At 35.2% G+C, this 25,260-nt stretch overlaps 3 protein-coding genes across 9 annotated transcripts; all 3 read right to left on the bottom strand.

Moving 5' to 3' along the window:
• Positions 1–338: 338 nt before the first annotated feature.
• On the bottom strand, positions 339–1,426 carry LOC117576461 (ubiquitin-conjugating enzyme E2-18 kDa). Its single transcript, XM_034261232.2, has 2 exons — positions 821–1,426; positions 339–717 (listed from the first exon to the last, which is right to left on the bottom strand). Exon 1 carries the CDS (start codon positions 1,319–1,321, stop codon positions 863–865), a length of 459 nt encoding a protein of 152 aa, XP_034117123.2. The 5' UTR covers positions 1,322–1,426; the 3' UTR covers positions 339–717; positions 821–862.
• An 85-nt stretch (positions 1,427–1,511) lies between these two features.
• LOC117576453 (esterase B1-like) lies at positions 1,512–18,112 on the bottom strand. 5 transcript variants are annotated; one of them, XM_052006940.1, is made up of 7 exons: positions 18,096–18,112; positions 16,128–16,392; positions 3,723–3,770; positions 3,507–3,657; positions 2,894–3,448; positions 2,667–2,830; positions 1,512–1,985 (listed from the first exon to the last, which is right to left on the bottom strand). In XM_052006940.1, the coding sequence occupies exons 1-7, from the start codon at positions 18,110–18,112 to the stop codon at positions 1,512–1,514; spliced, it is 1,674 nt and encodes a 557-aa protein (XP_051862900.1). The 5 variants fall into 5 exon arrangements, with proteins under 5 accessions (XP_051862900.1, XP_051862898.1, XP_051862899.1 ...); XM_052006938.1 differs by having other exon boundaries at positions 3,723–3,791; positions 16,149–16,392; XM_052006939.1 differs by having other exon boundaries at positions 3,723–3,959; positions 16,317–16,392.
• Positions 13,727–24,631, bottom strand: LOC117576452 (esterase B1-like). Of its 3 annotated transcripts, XM_052006936.1 has the most exons (7): positions 24,431–24,631; positions 21,797–22,061; positions 16,080–16,127; positions 15,864–16,014; positions 15,242–15,805; positions 15,015–15,178; positions 13,727–14,349 (listed from the first exon to the last, which is right to left on the bottom strand). In XM_052006936.1, the coding sequence occupies exons 1-7, from the start codon at positions 24,475–24,477 to the stop codon at positions 13,876–13,878; spliced, it is 1,713 nt and encodes a 570-aa protein (XP_051862896.1). In that variant the 5' UTR covers positions 24,478–24,631; the 3' UTR covers positions 13,727–13,875. The 3 variants fall into 3 exon arrangements, with proteins under 3 accessions (XP_051862896.1, XP_051862895.1, XP_034117114.2); XM_052006935.1 differs by lacking the exons at positions 15,864–16,014; positions 16,080–16,127 and adding an exon at positions 21,527–21,677 and having other exon boundaries at positions 13,739–14,349; positions 21,749–22,061; positions 24,431–24,629; XM_034261223.2 differs by lacking the exons at positions 13,727–14,349; positions 15,015–15,178; positions 15,242–15,805; positions 15,864–16,014; positions 16,080–16,127 and adding exons at positions 19,640–20,317; positions 20,682–20,845; positions 20,905–21,468; positions 21,527–21,677 and having other exon boundaries at positions 21,749–22,061; positions 24,431–24,622.
• Between the last annotated feature and the right edge of the window lie 629 nt (positions 24,632–25,260).

Here is a 25,260-nt window from a genome sequence, read left to right as displayed (position 1 = left end):
ATTGCGTCAATGGGCCTGACCTCGTCAGCCGTTTTTCAAATTCGTATGATTAGCTATTAACACATATAATTCACATTTTATTCACTCGTAATTGTATATTTAATCTGCCTATACAATTTAAAAATTATTCTCAATTAGCTAGTCAACAATATGATGTATCTATTTAGAATTGCAAATGGTGTACTTCAAAACAATTACATCGCTGCTTAATTGTATTAAATTCTTGATTAAAAATAAATGCCTTCAAATATTACTTCCTCTGCAATCATGTGGAAGATCGCAAATGGAAAACTATGCTGAAATACTTGTAATATATTTATTTACAATATGTATGCTAGTTTTTCTTTGTACTTGTAATTACATTCTTAGAATTATCAGGCCTTTCGTCATCTTGAACTTGAATTATATTAATAGCCTCTAAATTAATTATCAAGACCACAAGCGGCAACATCTCTTAGAGTCTGAATAAGCATTGTGTGTGACATTAAATTTAGCTAGTTTCCATGGTAAACTCCGTTCTGGACAACTTGGTAGCTTGCCTTACCATGTTGCCGTGTTAACTGTGAATTATGTAATGACCAAACAGGCAGCACTTGGCATGTAAATAACTTTGCAGATGCTAGATTCCATTTTAGTGCCAGTTTAGAACATCATTTAAGTTGGATTATATTAAGATCAAAGAGCTATACCCAATTTACTCCTGGTTATCTTAGTAATCTAATGCATTAAAAATAATGTGAACAGCATAAAAACAAAAACCAGTTTAATTAATATTGGTTTATGTAAAATTTTGAAGTACAGCCCGGCCTGTCTGTCTTACCCTAAAGAAGATTTAAAATTTGTACTGTATTGTATTGTCTTATTAAGGACGTTTTTCGGCATTCTTTTTGGTGAACTCCTCAGCCGTTTTCATAAACTTTTTGTTATCCTTTACGTACTCTTCCGCCAAATCGGAACGCAGTGGATGCTCGGGCTGGGGACTATGCACAATTTCAATCAAAGATTGAAGAACCTGCTCGGTTCTTGTGGTTGGCTTCCAGTTGTCGGCTGTGATAATTGGGAGGCAGACTTCGCCCTTCTCATTGATATTGGGATGATAGATCTGCGTTTTAAAGTGTATCTTTGGTGGCAAAAACGGATATTGAGTTGGGAAACTAATCTGAATGCGAAATGCGCCCTTATTATAAGGTGCTTTCTCTGGCACTAAAAGTCCTGTCCACAGTAGCAACGATTCGTCCGAGGCTTCAATGTTGCGCAGAATTTTCGATTTGGAAGCTAAAATATCGCTCAGTTCGCGACTCAAACGACGTGAAGCAGACATTTTTTTGGTTGTGGTTTTGTATTTTAAACTTTTTTTGTGGACAACAGTTGTTAATTTTCTAAGTACAAACAAATTTAGGTATTATTGAAAAGCTTTTGACAAGCCTATTGTGTGCTTAAAAATAGTTAACAGTTTTAAGGCCCCTTTTATAAACTCATATTGAGGTTTTTTTTTATTGTAAAGTTCATTTTCAAAATAGCAGATCTCTATTGTCATCAAACATACTTTCCCATAACTTAAGCTTAGGCCATTCAGGTATATCAACAAATTTCAAATCATCGCTAATATTTAAGCACTTGATTGTATCATCGGTCTTTCGCGCAGGATCCCAAGTGATCATATCCATGCCATTAATTTTGGAGCTGTTGGGATTACCGGTGGTCGCAAACTGTGTCCAGATGCCCACTGTGCGCTCAATATTGCGATACTCACGACTTTCCTTGGGTAAGCGACGAGCCAGCAAACTACTGAACAGATAGGTCAAATCATCGGCATGACTCACGCCCTTTACTCCACGCCCAAACCGCATTAGGCGATAAGGAAATATTAGCTCTTCCGAGTCGAAATCATAGCGATAGAAGTAGACGGGTGAACCAGCTCCATAAGCATGACGGGAACGCACCACTCGCAAAGCCGGAAATATGAAAAAGTACATAGAGCACACCTGTAAATACGAAGAAAAGAAAATATTAGAAAAACTTGCTAAAGAAGGATATTCCGTTGCCCCAAAAAAAATTATGTCTAAATTTGACAGTAAGTATTTCTAACGTTCGCTCATTTAACCTTTTTATGTAATAGAAACCACAAATTATCCACATAATTCCTGAATGGAACAAATAATATACATTTTCCCTGAATGAATATGGATTGTGTCAAAATTTATAGCAATCTACCCGTTAAAAAAAACAGTCTAAGAAAGTCGAGTGTGCTTGACTGTGATATACCCTCTACTCATTTAGAATAAAATAAAATAGTGCGCCATTAATTTAAGTGTTCCAAAAAAATATATAATACCATTTACATTGAGTACAAAATATACCAGATTGTCAGCCAAAGCAACTTTGTCCCCTAGTAAATAGACGTTTTCCCATACAAAAGTATCTCTTAAATAACTTCTACAACTCTTAAGCGGACAGACAGACTGACATGGCTATATAGTCTCGTCTGGTAACGCTGATCAAAAATATATATTCTTTATAGGTTCGCAGATGTCTTCTTCTACCTGTTACCTACATTTCCTGGATTCACTACCTAATTGAATTATTATTTTAGCAAAATGAAGCTTGACGATATTGAATGAGAGCATCGAAATCAACATTGCATTTGAAGCCTTTTGACAACTTACATCCATGTAGTTATCGGGCGAAGCCTTTTCACCTATAACATGTGCTTTCCTGATCTTTTTAGCCCATTCTTCAACCTTTTCTTGATTGAATTCCGCCAACTCCTTCGGAACAAATGAAGTGCCGGCATCTAATTGCGTTGTAATCTGTGGCATTGCTTTAAGCACTGAATGAAACAAAAAGAAAATGAAAAACTCTTGATTTTCGAGGTATTTAAGTGGACACATACCTGACATAAAGAACAAACCCTCATAAGAAGCGTTGCCAATCATCATGGGAATAGAGTTGCTCCACGCGGTTTTCATCATATCGAGTGGGTGCTTGGGCACCACACATTCGGGCGTGGCAAAGGCTTCCAAGGAGGGTGCGAAGGCCAACAAATCGTTATTGGCGCGTTCTTGTGGAGTCAGAACATTTCCCTCAACACGTATCAAATCTCCAGCCTTGACATTTTGTAGGAAATGCAGAACATCCTTGTCATTATTGTCACCCTTGTATCCCGCCAGTTTGGCAATTGTGTATGCCCGATGAGTAATGTCACTACAAGGAGCGATAGCGCTTCCTGACTGTAAGATGCCACGATGGAAGAGACCCTGTGTCTGATCTGTCAGCATCATATAGTGAGTAGAGGTACTGCCAGCGCTTTCGCCAAAGACTGTGATGCAGTCAGGATCTCCGCCAAAGCTGGCACAGTTATTTTTGATCCACTTGAGTGCCATCACCTGATCCTTAAGACCCGCATTGCCGGGCACATTCAATCCAGGTGTCTTCAAACTAAGGAATCCTTTTTGAATTTAAGTGAATAATTAGTAGAAAGTTTCGTTGAGAATATATTTACTTACCCAAAGCACCCAAGCGATATTGGATGGCCACCAGCACTATGTCCTCTTTAATTAAATAGTCAGGGCCGTACCACTCACGAGTGGCTTCGCCTGCAAGAAATCCTCCGCCATGAATCCAGATCATGACCGGACGTGGCTTGGCAGGTTTTGGCTGTCATGTAGGATAAAAAATGATCACATTCAGGCGCGAATAGATACAAATGTCAGTCAACTTACATTGTTGGTGTAGACATTTAAGTAGAGACAATCCTCGGAACCCTCCACCTTGTCGAACACAAACTGCACCTGCACCGCCTTCTCTTTGGGCTGAGTGCAATCTCGGATACCCTCCCATGGCGTCGGCCTTTGTGGCGCCCTGAAACGTAGCTCTCCAATGGGTGGCTGGGCATAGGGTATGCCCTCGAAGCTAAAGTAGGGCACATCGTAAATGGACAACCGCTTAACACCCCGCACCTTGCCGTATTCCGTATCGGCGATGACCGACTCGTTGGTCGTCTGGCGATATTGTTGTATTTTATGCTCGATGGTACTGTGAAAATTATTATTATATAATCCTGAACACATGAATGTAGAAGATATTAATTACAAAAATTACATATGGGCATTTCTCAGGGTCGCGAACGTACGTTCGTACGAGATAAATTAAAAAAATAAAATCGAAAACAAACGTTTCCTGAAACTTTTTTTTTACTCTTCGATAGCATTTGTTTAGCTCTTTGGTTAGTGTAAATTATGGGGCTTATCGATTTTTAATTTTCATAATATTGTCAAAAAACATTCGGTCGCGAACGTACGCAAAACGGAAGTCGACTTTGGCTTAATACAGTAAAATGCAAAAACTCTGCGAATTGAGACGGAATATTTTAATGAAATAACTTTACTTTTAAAATAGAATCATGTAGCTTTCTATTAAGTCTACTCCCAAGAAAATATCTCCATTTATTTATTTTTAATTTAATTAAGTTCCGGTCGCGAACGTACGGTCGCGAACGTACGATTTTTCCATGTTGTTTTATTTATTAAATTTTTATTTTTACCACAACTTTTTTTTATTAATAACTTCATATTTTATAAAAACAAACGGATTTAACTCAATTTAATGTGTCTAATAACATTTAAAAGCAAAAAAATAAATTTTTATTAAAAATGAAATATGTACTGAAATTTATTAATAGCATGAAAAATATGTAATAAATAATAAGTAATAACTAACAAGTAATAAGTAACTGCAAACGACATAGTTTTCAAAAAAAAAAAAAAAAATTTTTTTTTTTTTAAATCCATGCGACGCTAGTAAGGTCGCGAACGTACGCTACTTTGACAATCAATAAAAAAAGATTGGTTAGAGTAACCCCAACGATTTTTTATATTTAAAATATATGTATATACCAAAATAACTTAAGACGCGAAGTTTCATTCACCTGCTTGCACTTAATGCGAAGCAATTACAATAAAATAATGTTTCGGTCGCGAACGTACGATTTGAACATAGATAAGAAGCAAAATAAAAATAAACAGTTTATTGAACATTTTTTCGCTCACTTTGCATTTTTTATCTTATTATTGAATTGCTATTATAATGTATTGTATTATGTATATTGTATTATGAAAATTTTGTAAATAGTAAATAGACGTTTTCCCATACAAAAGTATCTCTTAAATAACTTCTACAACTCTTAAGCGGACAGACAGACTGACATGGCTATATAGTCTCGTCTGGTAACGCTGATCAAAAATATATATTCTTTATAGGTTCGCAGATGTCTTCTTCTACCTGTTACCTACATTTCCTGGATTCACTACCTAATTGAATTATTATTTTAGCAAAATGAAGCTTGACGATATTGAATGAGAGCATCGAAATCAACATTGCATTTGAAGCCTTTTGACAACTTACATCCATGTAGTTATCGGCGAAGCCTTTTCACCTATAACATGTGCTTTCCTGATCTTTTTAGCCCATTCTTCAACCTTTTCTTGATTGAATTCCGCCAACTCCTTACTTTCCATATCTCCCAGACATCACCTCGTCCATAAATTAACTTTTTAATCTGAATAAAATAAGAATACTGATAAAACGAAATTTATTTATAGCTTTTGGGGCAACTTTTCCCCAACTCAGTATACTTCAATTTTACTTTTGCGAGCTTCGAGTAACCAGCAACATTCATTTTCTTTTCATTTCACACAAGAAAAATAAATTTATGTTACATGAAATTCACAAATTTGGTCAAAAAAATTATTGTCGTGACACTTATCATAGTACTTGATACTGAAGGATCCTTTGGGCAATCATATTACGCCTGCACGCAGCTATCATAGTGCAAACTATACATAACATACATATACCGCCATACGGTTTATTTCACCACACTTTATTTCATCACACTGTGCTATAGTTCAACATACCATGTATTTCATCACATATGAAATTCTTTTTCTCATCGATCAAATATTTAAAAAGGTAATAATTAGGTATAGATGTACTTAAAATTATCATACTACAAGTAAAGCACAAATGTCTAATCTTTGGCTAAGGGTTGTACAAATTTATGGTGTTGGGCATTAATAGCAATCTGAAGTCTATTTTTTGATATAGAAAAATTTCGATTATTTTCATTAAAATGATTTTGAAATCACATATTTTTAAAGAATCGAGTTATTAATCTTTTTACACCAAAAAATGTCTAATAACATAATATTTTGTGAAATCTAAACAATTAAATTTATTTATTAAAGCTTTCTCAGAAAGAAAATGTAATAACAAATTAATATAATTTATGAAGAAGGAAACCTACTGTCCAATTCTAAAAATATATAATTTGTTTATCTATAATATTTTTGTTAATAAGATAATAATAATACCTTATGTATATCATTAGTATTTTTCTATCAATTATTCCAGTAAGTATAGTATTCATTAGAGTTACTAAGTGCATAGCATATTCGCAGTTTATATGCTATTTAGTATGAAACGACTCAAAGTCACGTACATTTTTGACATTTCGTTACTTGAAAATTGATCGTGCTTTGGAAAACTCTAATAAGGAATGACTTAGATTAACCCAATTAAAAAACAAGTAAGAAAGTTACAGTCGAGTGTGCTGATACCCGCTACCCATTTTGAATAAAAGCAAAATATTGCGGTATTTTTTCAAAATATACCAAAAATACTGAAATATTTTTTGTACCAAATGGTATTTTTGTTATACCGATATAGTACCACATTCAAAATATACCATAGACCGCATAATATACCAGATTGTCGGCTAAAGCAACTAAAACCCCTAGTAAGTAGGCGTTTTTGCCCATGCTAAAGTATTTCTTTAATAACTTCCACAATTTTTATCTGATCACAACAACACTTACTATAAATATTATTGTACATACCAAAATTCGCAGCTCTAGCTCTAAAGTTACGCTTATTATTCGATTTGATTTGCGGGGGCGAAAGTCGGCGTGTCAAAATTTGAAACTTGATCTGCGTGCAAACATAACAAATGCTGTTGTAAAAAAATTATAGCTCTATCTCTTATAGTCTCTGAGATCCAGTGTTTCACACGGACAGACGGACATACGGACATGGCTATTGATGCTGATTAAGAATATATATACTTTATAAGGTCGGAGATGCCTCCTTCTACCTGTTACATAAATTTCCTGCCGGCACAAAAACAACTAACTATTGACACTCACTTCAGCCGCCAGCGCATACGCTCCACAAATCCCATGTTACTATGCATGTTGAGTCGTAGTAGCGTCAAGGCTTCTAAATTTTTTGTTTCCCTTATTAGTTTAACCGTTAGCAAAATGAACTGCTACGCGACAGAACAAAACTTAAACTAAAATGAAAATATTTCTTTTGTTAATATATCGACGATCAAACACTCAGGACAAAGAAGTGATAATGGAAATTACAAAAGCAAATCTAAACCATGTAGAATAAACCAAATATCAAAACACAATATGCAACAAAAATAAAGTAACGTGTGGTTGACTTTCAAATACCCGCTATCCATTTTAAGTAAAAACAAAACAATTATAGTAATAAATTATAGAACAAAAATATAAAAAAACGACTACAAATATGGCAACATTAAGTATAATAAGTTTCTTTCCAAGCAACTAAAGTTCAACTACATTTGATTTTTTATAACAACTATGGTTTTCAGTTAGAAATCATTAGGAGTAAAGTTGTTATTAGTTTACCAAAATTGAAATCTGTAGCTCAAAGTCTCTTGTTATTCGGTTGTTTTTTTGCAAAACCTAAGGAAATATTTTTTTGCTGTATAATAAAACTTTCAGGAAAGGTAGCTCTATCTTCTTTTGCCTCTATTATTTTAATCTGAGATAATGACCCTGATCCAGAATGTTTACGAATATTTATTACGCACATTCCCTGTTGACACTAAACAAAAATACCTTTCTACCACATGAATGTAGTTGGGTATAAATATGAATTACATTGCGCGATAAAGTAGCCAGCGAAAATTAAGAGCCAAAACAAAACGTTGAGTATAGATCGTCAATCGTTGAGTGGTAAGTGTGTATAGATAAGAGAGTGAGCCGTACAAAAAAGAGTTTGGTCGGCATTATTGTCGTGACACTTATTGTACCCAAATACTCTAATTGATTCCACAGTTTCGTACTTCAGTACTTGATACTGAAGGATCCTTTGGGCAATCATATTACGCCTGCACGCAGCTATCATAGTGCAAACTATACATAACATACATATACCGCCATACGGTTTATTTCACCACACTTTATTTCATCACACTGTGCTATAGTTCAACATACCATGTATTTCATCACATATGAAATTCTTTTTCTCATCGATCAAATATTTAAAAAGGTAATAATTAGGTATAGATGTACTTAAAATTATCATACTACAAGTAAAGCACAAATGTCTAATCTTTGGCTAAGGGTTGTAAAAATTTATGGTGTTGGGCATTAATAGCAATTTGAAGTCTATTGTTTAATATAAAAAAATCTCGATTATTTTCTTTATATGTACTTATTTTATATCACCATAATATCTTAGAAACTAGTTATTAAACGTTTTACACCAAAAAATGTCTAATAACATAATATTTTGCGAAATCTAAACGATTAAATTTATTTATTAAAGCTTTCTCAGAAAGAAAATGTAATAACAAATTAATGTAATTTATGAAAAAGGAAACCTACTGTCCAATTCTAACAAGTAAGAAAGTTACAGTCGAGTGTGCTCGACTGTGAGATACCCGCTACCCATTTTAAATAAAGCCAAAATATTGCGGTATCATTTTCAAAGTATATACCGAAGGATCCTTTGGGCAAAAATACTAAAAATATACAAATGGTATATGTCGTATATCGATATAACCGCATTCAAAATATACATAGACCGCACAATGTACCAGATTGTCGGCCAAAGCAACTCAGACCCCTAGTCAGTAGGCGCTTTTGCCCATACAAAGTATTTCTTTAATAACTTATGAAATTTTTATCTGATCGCAACCAAATATTCAGGAATCATAACTATTACAGTAATATTGCATATACCAAAATTCGTTACTCTAGCAAGTAAAATTACGCTTGTTATTCGATTTTTTTGATTTGCGGGGGCGGAAGTGGGCGTGGCAAAAATTTGAAAACAAACTTGTTCTGCGTGCAAACATAACAAATGCTGTCGAAAAAAAATTATAGCTCTATCTCTTATAGTCTCTGAGATCCAGTGTTTCATACGGACGGACGGACAGACGGACAGACACACAGACGGACAGACGGACAGACGGACATGGCTATATCGACTCGGCTGTTGACGCTGATCAAAAATATATATACTTTATAGGGTCGGAGATGCCTCCTTCTACCTGTTACATACATTTCCTGCCGGCACAAAGTTATAATACCCTTCTACCCTATGGGTAGCGGGTATAAAAATATATAATTTGCTCATCTATAATATTTTTGTTAATAATAATACCTTATGTATATCATTAGTATTTTTCTATCAATTATTCCAGTAAGTATAGTATTCATTAGAGTTACTAAGTGCATAGCATATTCGCAGTTTATATGCTATTTAGTATGAAACGACTCAAAGTCACGTACATTGTTGACATTTCGTTACTTGTTACTTTGGAAAACTCTAATAAGGAATGACTTAGATTAACCCAATTAAAAAACAAGTAAGAAAGTTACAGTCGAGTGTGCTCGACTGTGTGATACCCGCTACCCATTTTGAATAAAAGCAAAATATTGCGGTATTTTTTCAAAATATACCAAAAATACTAAAATATTTTTAGTACCAAATGGTATTTTTGTTATACCGATATAGTACCACATTCAAAATATACCATAGACGGCATAATATACCAGATTGTCGGCCAAAGCAACTAAAACCCCTAGTAAGTAGGCGTTTTTGCCCATGCTAAAGTATTTCTTTAATAACTTCCACAATTTTTATATGATCGCAAAATACTATAAATACTATAAATATTATTGTACATACCAAAATTCGCAGCTCTAGCTCTAAAGTTACGCTTGTTATTCGATTTGATTTGCGGGGGCGAAAGTCGGCGTGGCAAAATTTGAAACTTGATCTGCGTGCAAACATAACAAATGCTGTTGAAAAAAAATTATAGCTCTATCTCTTATAGTCTCTGAGATCCAGTGTTTTATACGGACAGACACACAGACGGACAGACGGACATGGCTAGATCGTCTCGGCTATTGATGCTGATCAAGAATATATATACTTTATAAGGTCGGATGCCTCCTTCTACCTGTTACATAAATTTCCTGCCGGCACAAAATTATAATACCCTTCTACCCTATGGGTAGCGGGTATAAAAACAACTAACTATTGACACTCACTTCAGCCGCCAGCGCATACGCTCCACAAATCCCATGTTACTATGCATGTTGAGTCGTAGTAGCGTCAAGGCTTCTAAATTTATTTTTTCCTTATTAGTTTAACCGTTAGCAAAATGAACTGCTACGCGACAGAACAAAACTGAAACTAAAATGAAAATATTTTTTTTTAATATATCGACGATCAAACACTCAGTCCAAAGAAGTGATAATGGAAAGTATAAATGCAAATCTATACCATGTAGAATAAACCAAATATCAAAACACAATATGCAACAAAAATAAAGTAACGTGTGGTTGACTTTCAAATACCCTCTATCCATTTCAAGTAAAACAAAACAATTATGTGATTAATAGTAATAGTAAATACACAAAAAAAAGATTGCAAATATGGCGACATTAAGTATAAGTATCTTTCCAAGCAACTAAGCTAGTTCAACTACATTTGATTTTTCACCAATTAACAACTATGTTTTTCAGTTAGACATCATTAAGACTAAAGTTGTTATTAGTTTACCAAAATTGAATTCTGTAGCTGAAAGTCACTTGTTGTTCGGTTGATCTTATTGCAAAATCTAAAGAAAATTTCTTTGCCGTCTAATAAAACTTTCAAGAAAGGTAGCTCAATCTTCTTCTATTATTTCGTCTGAGCTGATGACACTGAATCCAGAAGGTTTATGAATGCCTATTACGCACATTCCCTGTTGACACCAAACAAAAATACCTTTCTACCACATGAATGTAGTTGGGTATAAATATGAATTACAATTGCGCGATAAAGTAGCCGGCGAAAATCCAGAGCCAAAACAAAGCGTTGAGTATAGAGCGTCAACCGTTGAGTGGTAAGCGTGTATAGATAAGAGAGTGAGCCGTACAAAAAAAGAGCATTGGTCGGCAGCACTGTGAGTGCGAATACTAGTATAGCTTCTCTGGTTTTGGTATTGGCTAGTTCGACGGCTCACATAAAGCAGCTTAATAATTATTCAACTGATTGGCCAACAGCACAATGCCAATCTGCATTATTAGCATACCTTTAAATCTCTTTAAGTGCAGATCTATGGGCCCCAGCGGAGTGTATGCTCAAATACCAGTTTGGTCAGTTGTTCATTTCTGATCAGTAAAAAAAGGGCTTTTTATACCCGCTACCCATAGGGTAGAAGGGTATTATAACATTGTGCCGGCAGGAAATGTATGTAACAGGTAACGGGCATCTCTGACCCTATAAAGTATATATATTCTTGATCAGCGTCATCAACCGAGACGATCTAGCCATGACCGTCTGTCTGGCTGTCCGTTTGTCCGTATGAACACCTAGATCTCAGAGACTATAAGAGATGGAGCTATAATTTTTTTTTGACAGCATTTGTTATGTTTGCACGCAGATCAAGTTTATTTCAAATTTTAGCCACTTCCACTTCCGCCCCCGAAAATCTACAAAAACGAATAGCAAACGTAATTTTAAAGCTAAAGATGCGAATTTTGGTATTTACAATAATAACTATAGTAATTGTGATTCCTGAATGTGGTTGCGATCAGATAAAAATTGTCGAAGTTATTAGAGAAATATTTTTGTATCGGCAAAAACGCCTACTTAGTAAGGGTCTGAGTTGCTTTGGCCGACAATCTGGTATAACTGGTATACCGTCTATGGTATATTTTGAATGTACTATATCGATATATCAAATATATAATACGGTATATTTTTAGTGTTTTGGCTTGAGAAAAACACCGCAATATTTTGATTTTATTCAAAATGGGTAGCGGGTATCTCACAGTCGCGTACACTCGACTATAACTTTCTTGTTAACTTGTTTGGTTATCGTTCAGTTTTGTTATGTTGTCGTTCGATGTTCATAAAAGGAAATTCATAAAAGGAATTTCAATATCTCTCTATTCTCTAACAGATCAGATTGGCAGTTAGTAACTCCTTTGAGGCGGATCGATCTGAAAGGTCAAGAAAAACAACGGTTAATGAACGCAACTAACCTGAACATTTTTAAGAGACTGGGCCTCACCTTCTTAATAACTCTTCATAACTATTCATCAAAAGTATGCATACTCCTCATCAGCGTCAACAATCGTACTGATATAGGAATGTCCGTCTGTCAATCTAGATCCAGAGACTATAAAGCTAGAGAAACCAAAGATGGTCACCATACTCATGAATGTCATATACAGATCAGATTTATTTTCTATTTTGACCACGCCCCTTTCCGCCAACACACATCGCAAAATTCGAAAATTAATCGAAGCGTATTATTCAAACAGAATTATACATAGGTTATACAATATAACACACAACAATAAAACTATTGCGTCAAGCTATAAGCTTTAAATACATATACATACGTCATGTAATCATATCATTCAGTGCAAGTAAAACAGTAGAATCCGGTTATAACGACTCCGCTCCGTCCGGTTATTGCGACGAAAACTTGATGGCTTGGTTGGTCCCCATAAAAACTTATATGAAAGGGCCTCCGCTTAGTACGTCTCCGCTTTTAGTGACAAACCGCTTATACCGTCAAAATTTTTCACAATTCAACCGGATATTGCGACGTAAAAAAAATGCAGCGAAATCATGCCAAAACATTTAAACATCAAACGATGCTGTTAGAAATATGTGTGTGCGTAACAGCGACACGAAGGTTCTTAACATACATTATCACTGTTAGTTTTTGCGGTCGCCATAGCTTATGCTTATAATTATGCATATATATATACGACTTATTATGAAAAAACCATATTATTGAATTGAATTTTTTAAATTTTTTGTTTTGATTAAACAATTAATTTTATTTTATTTTAAAACCCTATTACGATCATGGCAACCATAAATTTTGTGCCTAGAGAAAATGTATATAACAGGCACAAGGATGCATCTCCGACAATGAAAAGTACATAAATACATACCTTCTTGATCAGGATCAACAGCAGATCAAGTTTGTTTCAAAAATTATCCTTTGGTATATTTTTAGTATTTTTGCGGTATATAAATTAATTTTAAAATTAATACCCCAATATTTTGATTTGTTCAAAATGCGTAGCGGTTATCTCACAGTCGAGCACACTCGAATGAAGCTTTCTTACTTGTTTTGTTTTGTTTTTATTTTTACACAACAGTTGTTAAAATCCTAAGTACAAATATATTTTGGTATTATTAAATGTCTTCGATATGTTAGTTGACAGCTTAAATACACAAATAACAAATTTATAGAAACCTGATTGTTAGGTAATTATATTGACTTTACTTATGTACAGCAAGTATTTCAAATTTCATTCTCAAAATAGAAGATCCCGATTATCAACAAACAGATTTTCCCATACTTTAACCTTGGGCCATTCAGGCAAATCAATAAATTTTAAATCATCGCTGACTCTTAAGCACTTGATTGTATCGACGGTTTTCCGCGCAGGATCCCAAGTAATCATATCCATACCATTAAATTTGGGAGCTGTTGGGATTACCGGTGGTGGCAAACAGCTTATATTGTAAAGTTCATTTTCAAAATAGCAGATCTCTATTGTCATCAAACATACTTTCCCATAACTTAAGCTTAGGCCATTCAGGTATATCAACAAATTTCAAATCATCGCTAATATTTAAGCACTTGATTGTATCATCGGTTTTTCGCGCAGGATCCCAAGTGTTCATATCCATACCATTAATTTTGGAGCTATTGGGATTACCGGTGGTCGCGAATTGTACCCAAATACCCACTGTGCGCTCAATATTGCGATACGAACGACTCTTCTTTGGCAAGCGACGAGCCAATAAACTGCTGAACAGATATGTCAGATCATCGGCATGACTTACACCCTTTACTCCACGACCAAACCGCATTAGGCGATAAGGAAATATTAGCTCTTCTGAGTCGAAATCATAGCGATAGAAGTAGACGGGTGAACCAGCTCCATAAGCATGACGGGAACGCACCACTCGCAAGGACGGAAAAACGAAATAGTACATAGAGCACAGCTGTAAATACGAAGAAAAGAAAATATTAGAAAAACTTGCTAAAGAAGGATATTCCGTTGCCGAAAAAAAAATTATGTCTTAATTTGATACTAAGTATTTCTAACGTTCGCTCATTTAACCTTTTTATGTAATCGAAACCACAAATTACCCACAAAATTCCTGAATGGAACAAATAATATACATTTTTCCTGTATAAATATGGATTGTGTCCAAACCCTATAACAATGTACCCATTAAAAAAAAGTCTAAGAAAGTCGAGTGTGCTTGACTGTGATATACCCTATATCATTTAGAATAAAACAACATAGTGCGCCATTAATTTAAGTATTCCAAATTAATATATAATAAAATTTACCATTGAGTACAAAATATACCAGATTGACAGCCAAAGCAACTTTGACCCCTAGTAAATAGGCGTTTTTGTCCATACAACTTCTACAACTCTTAAGCGGACGAACAGACTGACATGGCTATATAGACTCGTCTGGTGACGCTGATCAAAAATATATATTCTTTATAGGTTCGCAGATATGTTATTCTACCTGTTACCTACATTTCCTAGATTTACTATCTAATTGAATTATTATTTTAGCAAAATGAAGCTTGACGATGTTGAATGAAAGCAACGAAATTAACATTACATTTAAAGCCTTTTCACAACTTACATCCATGAAGTTATCCGGCGTAGCCTTGTCACCTGTAACATGCGCTTTCTTGATCTTTTCAGCCCATTTTTCAATCTTCTCTTGACTGACTTCCGCCAACTCCTTCGGAACAAATGAAGTGCCGGCATCCAATTGCATTGTAATCTGTGGCATTGCTTTAAGCACTGAATGAAACAAAAAGAAAATGAAAAACTCTTGATTTTCGAGGTATTCAAGTGGGCACATACCTGACATAAAGAACAAACCCTCATAAGAAGTGTTGCCAATCATCATGGGAATAGAGTTGCTCCACGCGGTTTTCATCATATCGAGTGGGTGCTTGGGCACCACACATTCGGGCGTTGCAAAGGGTTCCAAGCAGGGTGCGAAGGCCAACATAACGTTATTGGCGCGTTCTTGTGGGGTCAAAACATTTTCCTCAACACGTATCAAATCTCCAGCCTTGGCATTTTGCAAGAACTGCAGAACATCCCTGTCATTATTATCTCCCGTGTATCCCGCCAGTTTGGCTATTGTGTAAGCCCGATGAGTAATGTCACCACTGTAGGCCCAAGGAGAGATGGCGCTTCCTGACTGTAAGATGCCGCGATGGAAGAGACCCTGTGTCTGATCTGTCAGCATCATAAAGTGAACCGAGGCACTGCCAGCACTTTCGCCAAAGACTGTGATGCAGTCAGGATCTCCGCCAAAGCTGGCACAGTTATTCTTGATCCACTTGAGTGCCATCACCTGATCCTTAAGACCCGCATTGCCGGGCACATTCAATCCAGGTGTCTTCAAGCTAAGGAATCCTTTTTGAATTTAAGTGAATAATTAGTAGAAAGTTTCGTTGAGAGTATATTTACTTACCCAAAGCACCCAAGCGATATTGGATGGCCACCAGCACTATGTCCTCTTTAATTAAATAGTCAGGGCCGTACCACTCACGAGTGGCTTCGCCTGCAAGAAATCCTCCGCCATGAATCCAGATCATGACCGGACGTGGCTTGGCAGGTTTTGGCTGTCATGTAGGATAAAAAGTGATCACATTCAGGCGCGAATGGATACAAATGTCAGTCAACTTACATTGTTGGTGTAGACATTTAAGTAGAGACAATCCTCGACACCCTCCACCTTGTCGTACATAAACTGCACCTGCACCGCCTTCTCTTTGGGCTGACTGCAATCTCGGATACCCTCCCATGGTGTCGGCCTTTGCGGCGCCCTGAAACGTAGCTCTCCAATGGGTGGCTGGGCATAGGGTATGCCCTCGAAGCTAAAGTAGGGCACATCGTAAATGGACAACCGCTTAACACCCCGCACTTTGCCGTATTCCGTATCGGCGATGACCGACTCGTTGGTCGTCTGGCGATATTGTTGTATTTTATGCTCGATGGCACTGTGAAAATTATTAATAAAATATGTATAATAATACGAGTAGACATACATATGCAACAGAACAAGTTATTTTTATCAATCCTGAATTCATGAATGTAGAAGATATTAATTACAAAATTAAAATATTTATATTAACACACACAATTACCGATTAACAACGCACCCAGTCCCACTATAATGCTCCAAGCTTTCTTACTTTCCATATCTCCCAGACATCACCTCATCCCTAAATTAACTTTTTAATCTGAATAAAATAAGCATACTGATAAAACGAAGTTTATTTTTAGCTTGGGGGCAACTTTTTCCCAACTCCTTCTACTACAATTTTACTTTTGCGAGCTTCGAGTAACCAGCAACATTTATTTCCTTTTCTTTTCACATAAAATAGCAAAAATAATTTTTATGTTACATGAAATTCACAAATTTGGCTTATGACCATATGGACGAAATAAATTCTAAACTTGAGGATCCCTTTTATAAGGGCTAGACGGCAATTGTCGCCATTATAAATGTAAGGCACTATTTACTTTGAAGACATTGAAGACTATAGAGTTTATGGTGAGCTTTTTGAAGGTAACTCGAGGTAAAAGAAATTCATTTCGTAACACTTTTTGTACCCAAATACTCTAATTGATTCCACAGCTTTATTCTACATAGTTCTTCATACTGAAGGATCCTTTGAGGAATCATATTACGACTGCACGCAGCTATGTCTTTCATCATAGTGTGAACAATACATAACATACATACTATATACCGCCATACGGTGAATTTCACCACACTTTATTTCATCAACATACAATGTATTTCATCACATAGTAGTGTATTGCGTTTTTTCTTCATTTTAACATCGATCAAATATTGAAAAAGATAATAATTAGGTATAGATGTACTTAAAATTATCATACTACAAGTAAAGTTCCAATGCCTAATCTTTTGTAAGGGTTGTATAAATTTATGGTGTGGGGCATTAATAGCAATCTGAAGTCTATTTTTTGATATAGAAAAATCTCGATTATTTTCGTTTTACTTTTTTCAGATCACCATAATATCTTACTTACAATGATTTCGAAAATAATTATAAAGAAACTAGTTATTAATATTTTGACACCAAAAAATGTCTAATAACATAATCTTTTGTGAAATCTAACCGAATAAATTTTTTTATTAAAGCAAATTAATGTAATTTATGAAGAAGAAAACCTACTGTCCAATTATAAAAATATAAAATTTGCTCATATATAATATTTTTGTTTATAAGATAATAATAATACCTTGTATCATTATTATTTTTCTATCAATTATTCCAGTAATTATAGTATTCATTAGAGTTACTAAGTGCATAGCATATTCGCAGTTTATAAGTTGTTTCAAATTTTCCAGAAACTCTGATACACATTATGACAAAATGATCAAAATTTGCTCATCTATAATATTTTTGTTAATAAGATAATAATAATACCTTGTGTCATTAGTATTTTTCGATCAATTATTCCAGTAATTATATTATTCATTAGAGTTACTAAGTGCATAGCATATTCGCAGTTTATATGTGGATGCAAACTTTCCAGAAACTCTGATACACATTAATATGACATGAAATGACTCAAAGTCACGTTCATTGTTGAAATATCGTTACTATGAAACTTGATCGTGCTTTGGAAAACTCTGATAAGAAATGAACAGGTAACTATTGACACTCACTTTAGCCGCCAGCGCATACGCTCGAGTACACCCGACTGTAACTTTCTTACTTAATTGTTTGGTTATCGTTCAATTTTATTATATTGTCGTTTTTTGCAAGCAATGTGTAGAAATTCATAAATGAAATTTCAATATTCTCTAATAGATCATTTTGGCAGCAAGTAACTCCTTTGAGTCGGATCGATATAAAAGGTCTAGGAAAACAACGGTTAATGAATGCATCTAACCTTATCGTGGATTTGTTTTCAAGAGAGAAATTCATAAATGAAATTTCCTCACCTTATCTGGCAGCAAAACTCTTGATCATCGATATAGGTCATGAAAACCGGTTATGCATATCTAACCTCATCAGCGTCAACAATCGTAGTGATATAGCCATGTCCGTCTGTCAACCTAGATCCAGAGACTATAAAGCTAGAGAAACCAAAGATGGTCAACATACTGATGAATGTCATACACAGATAAAGTTTTTTTTGTATTCTGACCACGCCCCTTTCCGAGAACACACATCGAAAAGTGAAAAATTAATCATAGGGTATTATTCAAACAGAATTATACATAGGTTATACAATATAACACACAACAATAAAACTATTGCGTCAATAAGCTTGACCTCGACAGTTGTCTATGTAATTCGCATGATAAGCTATTAACACATATAATTCATGTTTTATTCTGTCGTAATTGTATATATAATCTTCCTATTCAATTTAATAATTATATTGAAATAAGTGTTATCAAATTGTCAGCAAACTGATGTTTCTATTTATAATGTAATGATACCATTAAGTAAGTAAAAACTACAACAACAAAATTATAACTTTCTGTAAACTTATTAAATTTGACTTTGTTGCTTAACAACTTAAATGTGTATATGGTATATTCAATCCACTAATTTACTTTGCAATTATTTTTAAAATTCGAAAAAAATATATGCCTACCCAAATCGAAGATATGAACAGCAAGCATATGATAATTGTACCAATAGGATATTATAATTTTGTGCTTACAGACAATATTTATAACAGTCAGAATGAAGCATCTCCGACAATGTAAAGTAAATACATATATTCTTGACCAGGAACAACAGCCGAGACGATATGGCTTGTCCGCTTGTCTTTCTGTATGAACACCTGGATCTCAGAAACTATAAGAGATAGAGCTATAATTTTCGACAGCATTTGTTATGTTTGCACGCAGATCAAGTTTGTTGCAAATTTTTGTCAAACCCACTTCGGCCCCCGCAACTCGACAAAAATCGAATAACAAGTACTTTTATATTTTGGCAAATACAGTAAAATCTATAATCTCTATGATTCCTGAATGTTTGGTACTTACTTAATACTTTGGCGCTTTGGTTGACAATCTGATATATTTTGCATAGTATGGTATATTTTTAATGTTGTTGTGTATCAATATACATAAAGTAAACTATAATTTTAGTATTTTTGCGGTATATTCACTCAATTTGGAAATAAATACCGCAATATTTTAATTGGTTCAAAATGGGTGGCGGGTATTTCACAGTCGAGCACACTCGAATGAAATTTTCTTATTTGTTTTGTTTTGTTTTTATTTTTAGACAACAGTTGTTAAAATCCTAAGTACAAATATATTTTGGTATTATTAAATGTCTTTGACAATCTAGTTGACAGCTTAAATATACAATTAACAAATTTATAGACACCTGATTGTAAGGTATTTATATTGACTTTACTTATGTACATCAAATATTTCAAATTTCATTCTCAAAATAGTAGATCCCGATTATCAACAAATAGACTTTCCCATACTTTAACCTTAGGCCATTCTGGCAAATCAACAAATTTCAAATCATCGCTGATATTTAAGCACTTGATTGTATCATCAGTTTTTCGCGCAGGATCCCAAGTGATCATATCCATGCCATTAATTTTGGAGCTATTGGGATTACCGCTTGTCGCAAACTGTGTCCAGATGCCCACTGTGCGCTCAATATTGCGATACTCACGACTTTCCTTGGGTAAGCGACGACCCAGCAAACTGCTGAACAGATAGGTCAAATCATCGGCATGACTCACGCCCTTTACTCCACGACCAAACCGCATTAGGCGATAAGGAAATATTAGCTCTTCCGAGTCGAAATCATAGCGATAGAAGTAGACGGGTGAACCAGCTCCATAAGCATGACGGGAACGCACCACTCGCAAAGCCGGAAATATGAAATAGTACATAGAGCACAGCTGTAAATATAAAAAAAAATCAAAATCAGAAAACTATTATGAATAATTTTTCTTTAAAAGAAGTTTTCCTAAAATATTTTGTTTAATTCAAAAAATTAATTTGCGTTTATAAAATCGAAATCAAAACTTGACAAAAATATTTCCTATCATATGTTAAGAAAACCAGTTATGTTTAACCGGATTCAAATATTTCATTGTTATCACTTTCGTGTAGCCAGGTTAATCCAGTTCATTTAAGACTATCGGACTATTCGATTTGAGTGTTAATGCTTATTCAGTTTGACAGGCACATTTTTGTTTGAAAAGTGAGTAAGTGGTAATCTAATATAATGAAGATTCCACGAATATATATAAATCAACTTACATCCATGTAGTTATCCGCCGTCGCCTTTTCTCCAGTAACATGCGTTTTCCTTATCTTTTCAGCCCAGTCGCTAATCTTCTCCTTACTAACTGCTGACAGTTCTTTTGGAACAAACGGCGTACCAGCGTCCAACTGCTGTATTGCTTGTGGCATTAACTTCACCTCTGAAAAAACAACCTATAATAGTAACCCTCGATTCATGTGACATTCCAGTAACACTTACCTGGCACCCAGAGCAAACCCTCATAGGAAGTGTTGCCAATCATCATGGGAATAGAGTTGCCCCATGCGGTCTTCATCATATCTCGCGGTTGTTTAGGCACCACACATTCGGGCGTGACAAACGGTTCTAAGGAAGGTCCGAAGGCAAACATGTCCTTATTGGCGCGCTCCTCTGGCGTCAGGACATGCTCCTCGACACGTATCAGATCTCTGGCCTTAACATTTTGTAGGAATTGCAGAACATCCTTGTCATCATTGTCACCCTTGTATCCTGCCAGTTTTGCAATTGTGAAAGCCCGATGAGTAATGTCACCATTGTAGGCCCAAGGAGCGATAGCGCTTCCTGACTGTAAGATGCCACGATGGAAGAGACCCTGAGTCTGATCCGTCAGCATCATATAGTGAGTGGAGGCACTACCAGCGCTTTCGCCAAAGACTGTGATGCAGTCAGGATCTCCGCCAAAGCTGGCACAGTTATTCTTGATCCACTTGAGCGCCATCACCTGATCCTTAAGACCCGCATTTCCGGGCACATTCAATCCAGGTGTCTTCAAGCTAAGGAATCCTTTATGAATTTAAGTGATTAATTAGTAGTTCATTTTCTGGAGAGTCTCTTTACTCACCTAAAGCACCCAAGCGATATTGAATGGTTACCAGTACAACGTCTTCGTTAATGAAATAGTCGGGTCCGTACCATTCACGATTGGCTTCTCCTATGATAAAGCCGCCGCCATGAATCCAGACCATGACCGGACGTGGCTTGGCAGGACTTAGCTGTCATATAAGATGAGAATAGGTTATTTTCAGGTCACAGCATCAATGGACACAACAGTCAGTCAACTTACATTGTTGGTGTAGACATTTAAGTATAGACAATCCTCGGCACCCTCCACCTTGTCGAACACAAACTGCACCTGCACCGCCTTCTCTTTGGGCTGACTGCAATCTCGGATGCCCTCCCATGGCGTCGGCCTTTGCGGCGCCCTGAAACGTAGCTCTCCAATGGGTGGCTGGGCATAGGGTATGCCCTCGAAGCTAAAGTAGGGCACATCGTAAGTGGACAACCGCTTAACACCCCGCACCTTGCCATATTCCGTATCGGCGATGACCGACTCGTTGGTCGTCTGGCGATATTGTTGTATTTTATGCTCGATGGTTCTGTAGAGATGGGGAAATGTGGAATTGAATAAAAAATTAGCATAACAATTCGTATAGGCATAGACAACAGACCTATTTAATATGATATTTTTGTCGGCCGTGAATGCGTGTTAATTATTTTAATTAGCCATATTCAACTGACATTCATGAAACGCAGTAAATTGAAATTATTTTGCTGATGCTGCTGCTTTGAATGCTGTTGCAATTGTCGTTGTCGTTGCTGTGCTGTTTACCATGTCGTCAGGCCGTCAACTGGACACAGATCCAGCTCAGAGCTAGTTCATTGCATTGTCACTCAGTATGGACCACATTCACCTAACTGGGCACGTCTGTCAGTGATAAATGAACACACGGAACACACACACACCCATACTCACCCACAACTAGAGACTAACAACCCACCCAGTCACGCCACAATGCACTCAGCTCTTCGACTTCCTACACCCCTCACAACTTCCCCTTGCACTTAAAGTAGCTCTTAAATCTGCAGCATTCGGTGTTGAACTTTGTCCCTTTCGGAGTATCTCTTGTATACCAGCGAATACAATGAGACAAACGAGCCTGCAGATAAGCCAGCAACATCTACTTGTATAATAAAGCCCATATTATTTATACAATGATTTTCAGAGTAATGCCACTTATCACTCTCTTTCTCTCGCCACAGCAAAGGCAACCAAAATAATAAAACAAATAGGTACATAAAATTAACATACCCAAAGCAGAGTACTTAGGTTCAATCTCTATATACGCTTTCTATGGATATTATAAAATTGTGGCGTCGTGTGTAAACAAAAATATGAAGACAATTGTTTTATTTTTAGATAAAGAAAATACTCGACGATAGTCTTTTATATATTTCTAATTGCTTTAATACAGTAATTCCTAACGTAATGTATTAGAATATATAAGAAAATAAAATATTGTAAAAAATTAGACATACAAAATCATTCAGATATTTATTATGCTATCAGATTTAAGTGATAAGAAGCAAAAAAAAATATATTATATATTTATGAAACCTACGTTGACATCAAAAGTATGTGATAACAACGCAATTTAATTAAACAGTATATCAATTGTAAAGTAAATAAAAATGAATAGATTATTTTTATTTATAATTAGCTTTTAGTTGTCATGTGAACAATGATAGAAAGTGTCATCAATTAATTGAAACAATTATTGTTTTTAGTGTAGGCTCGAAATATTATTTTAATTGAGTTATATAATTAAATGTAATGAATAACACTCATTTAATTGTCGACGTGCTAGAAAAGTTAATTTTTCAATTAACACAAAAGTATTTGAAAATATACTAATTGCCGACCAATAGACTACTTGGGTATATTTATATATAAACCAATAGACACGAGAATATAATGCAGTATATAATGAATAATGGAATCTTAGGCTTTGACAATAAACCATAGAATAATTACGTTATTCAGAGTACACATCAAGCACGTTCAAATTGAAATGAAACGCTTACAGCATGTTGATAGAGTAATTATAAAAATATATGTATATAAACATGAATCAATATTTAACCCCACGAAAATAAATATTGTATACTAGCTATATAAGTTACGACTTTAATGATTTAATTATATTTGTCTATGTAAACAAATTAAGTTTATGTGGCATATCCATCGGTAACGGCAAACTATGCATTAATGAAAGGTCGTAAACAGAAAATATGTTTCTCATTAAACTGATTAAGCGATAAATAGACGACGTATATGAACGAATTAATCGAATGCTGGGATATAAATTAAGGGATTATGTGACACTTTTATGAATAGCATAAAAACTTTATTGATTTACTGTAAAGAGATGACCCCAGCAATGTGAATGATATCTAGAGTATGCTATTTTTATATGTGTAGGAGAACTTTCAATAATAAAAATAATTTGAAACAATGATAAGCTAAAATTCCCCAACAAATATTGAATAATCATTTTCTGTAATTATCTGAATTTATGCACAAAGTATTGCGGCGCAATAAAAAATATTATTATTTATTATTATATGTTCTTTTGATTTCTTAGTCATTTACAAGTAATATGCAACACTTCGCGTATGGCTTCATGAACGTGTATTTTTAGAGGTGTCGGCATGTCATATTGCACAGATATGATTTGTCATACCCGAGCACTTGATTAGCTCACTGAAATTACTATGACCCAATAGGAACTTAGGTCATTCAAAGCAATAAATTTGTTCTTAAGAACTTCGCAACACATTCAAACTCGCAGCGTTAATTGTATGAAATATGAATTAATTCATCTAAACACACGATAAAATATATTATGTTTACTGAATGAACTTAAAAATTAATATTGATCTATTTAGATTAAATGATGGCACTCACTTCAGACGCCAGCGCATGCGCTCCACAAAACCGAGGTTCTTATTCATTTTGAGAACAAACAACAAACCATATATATTTCTGAAATACGAGTATCTAGCTAATGCCGTCGAGACTGCTAAAGTTCTTTTTCGTTTTGTTTCGATTCAACGATAGTAGTATGAACTGTAACGCGACAGCGCTAAACTGAAACTGAAATACAAACTTTTTTATTCTGATGTCGACAAGTTGGGCGAACAAAAACACATGCGAAACAAGTGAGAAAAGAAAGAATAAAATGTAAGTATATATTATGTAGAATAAGGCAAATAACAGAATACAAAATATACTCGAACAACAAAAAAAGCGGCATGAAAAAATAGCAAAATACTCGTACAACAAAAAAAAAAAAAAAAAATTTCAAGTGCGCGCTACAGCGGCTGGCGCAGATACACAGTCAAAGCTCATAGATAGTCCGGGATCGCAAAGCGTAGAACGAAGAGCGTTAAGCGTGGAGCGTGTAGAGTATAGAGTGTGTAGAGGAGAAAGAGAGGAGTAGAGAAAAAAGTGTGGGCCGTCAACATTGCCAGTGCGAATGCGAGTGTGGCGCCTCTGGTTATGGCAGTAGCGAGTTGTAGTGGCTCGCCTAAAACAGATGAATAATTAATCAATTGATTTGCCAACAGCACAAGCCCAAACTGCATTATTAGCAACTTTTCAGCGCATGTAAACAAATACAAGTTTGAATGTCATTAACCATGTTATGTTACTTTGATCGCCAGCGGGAGGCGGGGTATTCTCTCTCAGTGGGTCAGACACACTTGATCGTGCCGGCAATATAAACAAACAACGCA

This window comes from Drosophila albomicans, chromosome 2R (genome assembly GCF_009650485.2).
Source record: "Drosophila albomicans strain 15112-1751.03 chromosome 2R, ASM965048v2, whole genome shotgun sequence".
Taxonomy (NCBI): Eukaryota; Metazoa; Arthropoda; class Insecta; order Diptera; family Drosophilidae; genus Drosophila; species Drosophila albomicans.
Note: the sequence above shows the minus strand (reverse complement) of the source record. Positions and strands in the feature narration are given on the sequence as shown.